The following is a 4,829-nucleotide window of genomic DNA, read 5'->3' on the forward strand; positions in this document are numbered from 1 at the left end:
AGGAATCCAGTGGTGGAATCTGGTGTGGAAACAGGCGCTCAGCTGGGCCCTGCTCGCTGGCATCCCTCACATCCTGCCCGTGTCCAGACATCCTCCTGCACAATTCCCAAAGCAAAGCTCCTTCAGGAGGTGACAGCTCCATCCCTGCAGCCATCACAGGACACGCTGAGGATCCCAGCTCCCAGCAGGAGCAGCATTGCAGTTCTGGAGCCCAACAAGAAACAGCAGCCGTCCCCGGTGGGATTCTGGGGGGACACAAAGGTCCATCACGCTCTGGCCACTCTGGGAATGGTGGGAGGCAGGAGGTGGCCAGCAAGGACTAGCCATGGGTGATCCCAGGGTATTCCCAAGTCAATAGAAGTGTTTCCGGCTCTGCTCCTGCCACTTGTTGTAGATGATGACTCCAATGACGATGGCGAAAACGATGGCAACGAGGGAGAAGAAGACGATCAAGAAGAGAGCGAGGCCACTCATGGGCTCCAGCGGTGCCTCCACTGGGAGGGAGAGAGGAGGGAAAGCAGCCTGTGAGCACCCCCAGGCCCCAGCACCCCAAAACACACCCACCAGCAACCCCTCCCAACTGCCATCCCCGGCAGTGCTCAAGGCCAGGTTGGACACAGGGGCTTGAAGCAACCTGCTCTAGTGGAAGGTGTCCCTGCCCGTGGAGCTGGAGGAGCTTTAAGGCCTCTTCAATCCAACCCATTCCATGACTTTATGATTCCAGGTGGAGCTCAGCTCATTTGCTCTCAAGATGTGGCTTCTCCTCCACAACCCTCCAAGTCCCTACTGGTCCCACCTTGCCCTGTGCTCCTACTCACTTCCTGGCAGCTTCAGGTTGTCCACGACAGGCAGATAGACCTCCCTGTCCCGCTTCTCCTCCTCTGGGGTCCTCTCCACGGTCAGCTGGTAAAGCTTCAGTGAGATGATGTCGTGGTTGTCTGCAAGCAGAGAAGAACCACCATGTCCTGAGGCACCACCAATAGGTACAGCTCTCGCCAGGGACTGAGTGCCTCGGGCAGCACCACGGGACCTTAGCACTTGCGACAAAGGTGCTGCTCCCCCTTCCCAAGGTGGGAAAACTCACCTCCAGAGGGCAGGATCTCTGCTGGGCTGAGCTGTGCCCTCAGCCAACAGGAACCTTTAAGCTAAAGTGAAAACCACCAGCCCAAACTGGGAGAAGCCTGTCAGCCCCCCAGGGGAAGGTGTTAGCATCGGCCTCGCGTGGCCCTTTGCTCGTGCTGGTGGGGTTGTTAGTGGGACAAGGCGAGTGCTCCACACCAGCTCCCCGGGCACCAGGCAGGGATCTGGGAGAGAAAAGGAACTGCTGTTGGAGCCAACAATGGGCTCAGCCACCCATCGATGCACTTCTGTAGAGGCAGAGCTCAAATGAGGCTTAAAACCTGCCCTGCGGGGTAACAGCACCTCAACCAGCACCAGGAGAGAAGCAGTACACTGAGGAGGGGGAAGAGCTGCAGCTTTAGGTGCCTCCCTCACTAAGGGGCAGCCCAGAGCTCTCAGGATGTGAAATCCAAAGCAAAATCCCCCCGGGGCAGAGGCAGAGGGCAGTGAAGAGCCCTGTGGTGGGGCTGTAATGCAGTGGCTGCAGTGAAGGAAGCTCCTTCCAGTGCTGCCCTTGGGGGTTAACCCAGGCACCACGGGCTGTGGCAGGAGAGTAGAGGAGATCCTTTTTCAGTGCTCATCCTGCTTTTACTCCTCCCCAGGGGCTTGGTTTGGAGACTGAGCCTCTACAGCCTCTTTGCTGAGGTTGGGCCATGCAGGGAGCTCAAGGGAAGCGCTGCCTAAAGCAAGCACTCGGGGGAGCAACACACCCAGACCAGGCTTTGGGCTCCTCAGGAGTTGCTGCGAGCTAAACCCCAAAGCTCCTGCTCACAGCTTAAAAGTGCTTAAAGCATGGCAAGATCCTCACGTGCTTCTGTAAGCTCCAGCAGGTACCAAGCTGCACCTCCAGACACCCGAAGCTGCACAGGAGCTGCTTGAGGACCAAGGTTTGGGAGGCTGGGGAAGTACCTGAGAGGTCTCCAGTGACAGAAGAAGTCCCAAAGTAGTAGCCCCGGGGCAGGCGCACGCCCGGCACGTCGATGCAGTCCCTCCACTCGTGCTTCCCGTCAATATCGATCAGGACCTGAGGCAGAAGCAGGTCCCTGAGCCCCGCAGGTGGGAGGCAGAAGCAGGTCCCTGCTGCCCCGTGGGCCCGGGCTGGCAGCACTCACCGTCAGCCTCCTCTTCACATAGCGGATGACCAGGAAGGTGTCGTGGTTGAGGTTCCTCACCATGGCCGTGCAGCCCCCCAGCTCCGTGGGGCGCCCGTCGCGGTCGTGGTCGTAGGTGAGGGAACCGTTGTTCACCATGGCCGAGATGTAGGGGAAGACACGCTGCCGGGGGGCAAGGCTGGAGCTGAGCTGCTGCTCTTGCTCCACCAGCTTGGTTCTAGCATGAATCAACAGCCCTACAGAGCCCAAACTCCTTTGTGCCACCAAGAACGTGCCTCAACACGACAACAGCCCCATCCCTTGGGCTCCTGGACATTCAGGATGGAGGACAGGCGGTTTCATGCAGCCTCTCCCAGCTCACAAAGGGAGCTCAGAGGAGGGGATTTCTCAACTGTGAGCCAAGGTGAGACCGGAGAGCTTGGGAATGGAAGGTCAGCAAGAGGAAGTACCTGATTTCCTGGGCTGTACCTCCTCTTCTGAGCCTGCCAGTCCAGGGTTATCGCAAAGCAAGAAAGAGCACAGAAGCAAGATGGTCACAGACCAGAGTTTAGTGTTAACCTGCAACCTGGAAACGTCCTCCCTGGAGAGCTCAGCTTAGCAGACACTAAAGCAAAGAGGGGTTTAGGTGGTAGGAGCTGAATCCTGACACACACGGAGAGGGAATGGTGCTGGGGGGTGAAAGCCACGTCAGGCGTTGCCGTGTTTCTCCTCCTCACCATGCAGCAGCTCACACACACAAAAGCCAGAGCCCCAACAGCAAAAGCAGCTCCCAGTGCCTCAAGGGCCCACAGGAAACCTGGAGAGGGGCTTTGGACAAGGGCTGGGATTCCATGATTCCACACATCTCTTGCCCTGCTCTGTGCATGACCACAGGAGGGCAGCTCAATCCAGGTGCCAGGAAGCACATAGTGCACTGATGATTTCCTTTAAGGAAGACCCATTGTGCATCCCTTTAGCCCACTGTAAATCACCAGGATCCACCCAGCACCACATTAATCCCATTAACAAGGCACCAAATGGCTCAGAAAAGGCTTTTGCAAGCACAAAGTCCACCAGAGCTGCTGCTTCGGGTGCCTGAACAAAAGCTGGTTGTTACTCAGCATTTCTCAGCAGCTCTAAGGTCAGGGCACATCCCAACTGCGCCTTTTGTCCCTCTCCCCAGGATAAGTGGTGTTAATCCCATTGTTGGGATCAGCACCAAGGTCCTGGGGTACAACAGTGCCTATTTTTTTCGGGAAAACTGGAATTAAGACAGACTTCAGCTTTGGTTTTAGAGTGAGGAAAGAGATTCCAGGGCAGGGCTTGGTTTAAACTACCTCTACACTCCCTTCTCCATAGGAACACACACCAATAAAGCTCCAAACAACCAACAGACACATCAGGAACACAAAGGTCTTCAGATGGACGTCTTCCAAAGGGGCAGAGCACATTGCACCCTGAGAGCTACTCCTCCATCAAACAGCCCTGTCACACAGGGCTGGCAGCTCAGGAACTGCTCTACTCAAGGTCTACAACACCCTTGGTACAGCTTCACCTCAGATACTACTTCTGGCAGCCCCCACAAAAGCCCAGGAGCTCACAACACAGAGGTGGGGTCATCAGGTAGTTGCAGAAGGTGCTCTCTGACTTCAGAGCTCAGGGAGGGTCACACCACACCAACGAAGAGCCACAACCTGAGCTCTGCCCATGCAGGCAGCTGGTGGGCAGCACGGTCCTGTTCTGCTCTCCTAACTCACCTCCTGCTGCTTCTCCTCGTTTGGGTAGGTGTCCACAAACACTCCCAGGCCCAGGAAGTTATCCTTGCTTCCAAAAACAGGTCCTAGGAGGAAGGAGAGGCTTTGATTAAGGATGGCAAAGCCAGGCAGGCATTGCAAAGGGCTTGTTACTCATCATGTTGTTCTGGAGCACGTAAGGAGGAAGCCTTGAGCAGTGAACAGAGCACACAGAGCAGGCAGGGAAGTCTTTGGGGCAGATGAAATCCCTTTCCCTTTGCTGCTCAAGGACTGAGCTTCCTCCAAAGTCTTGGCTTTTAAGGAGCTGACTCCCAGTGCAGGAGGCCCCACGCTTCCCATTACACTGATGGCAAAACCAGGGCAGAACAACCCCAAAGCCCTGACCCCCAAGTGACTCCAGGCTCCCAGTGCCCCAGGGTGTAAGCAGTGGGTGGAGGGAAGGGATCCTGCCCCTCTGCTTGCTCTGGGGAGCCCCCCCTGCAGCCCTGATCCAGCTCTGGGGAACAGCACCAGAGGGACGTGGAGCTGCTGGAGCGAGGCCAGAGGAGGCCCCGGAGCTGCTGCAAGGGCTGGAGCAGCTCTGCTCTGGAGCCAGGCTGAGAGAGCTGGGCTGGGGCAGCTGGAGAAGAGAAGGCTCCTGAAGGGGACACCTTAGAGCAGCTCCAGTGCCTAAGGGGCTCCAGGAAACCTGGAGAGGGGCTTTGGACAAGGGATGGAGGGACAGGACAAGGGCAATGGCTTGAACCTGCCAGAGGAGAGATTGAGATGAGCTCCGAGGCAGCAGCTCTTCCCTGTGAGGGTGCTGAGGCGCTGGCACAGGGTGCCCAGAGAAGCTGTGGCTGCCCCATCCCTGGCAGTGTTCAAG

At 57.2% G+C, this 4,829-nt stretch overlaps 1 protein-coding gene across 1 annotated transcript in view; it reads right to left on the minus strand.

Moving 5' to 3' along the window:
* Positions 1-351: 351 nt before the first annotated feature.
* Positions 352-4,829, minus strand: part of LMAN2L (lectin, mannose-binding 2-like) — a gene marked incomplete at its 5' end in the record, with an annotated part of 4,747 nt that continues 269 nt past the window's right edge. Inside the window, 6 exons of the mRNA XM_010018705.1 lie at positions 352-494; positions 819-938; positions 2,029-2,143; positions 2,232-2,393; positions 2,681-2,713; positions 3,968-4,050. Of these exons, the coding sequence (XP_010017007.1) occupies positions 352-494; positions 819-938; positions 2,029-2,143; positions 2,232-2,393; positions 2,681-2,713; positions 3,968-4,050 (656 nt within the window). The remainder of the gene's footprint in view (positions 495-818; positions 939-2,028; positions 2,144-2,231; positions 2,394-2,680; positions 2,714-3,967; positions 4,051-4,829) is intronic.

Source organism: Nestor notabilis, unplaced genomic scaffold (assembly GCF_000696875.1).
Source record: "Nestor notabilis isolate BGI_N333 unplaced genomic scaffold, ASM69687v1 scaffold20157, whole genome shotgun sequence".
Lineage (NCBI taxonomy): Eukaryota > Metazoa > Chordata > Aves > Psittaciformes > Psittacidae > Nestor > Nestor notabilis.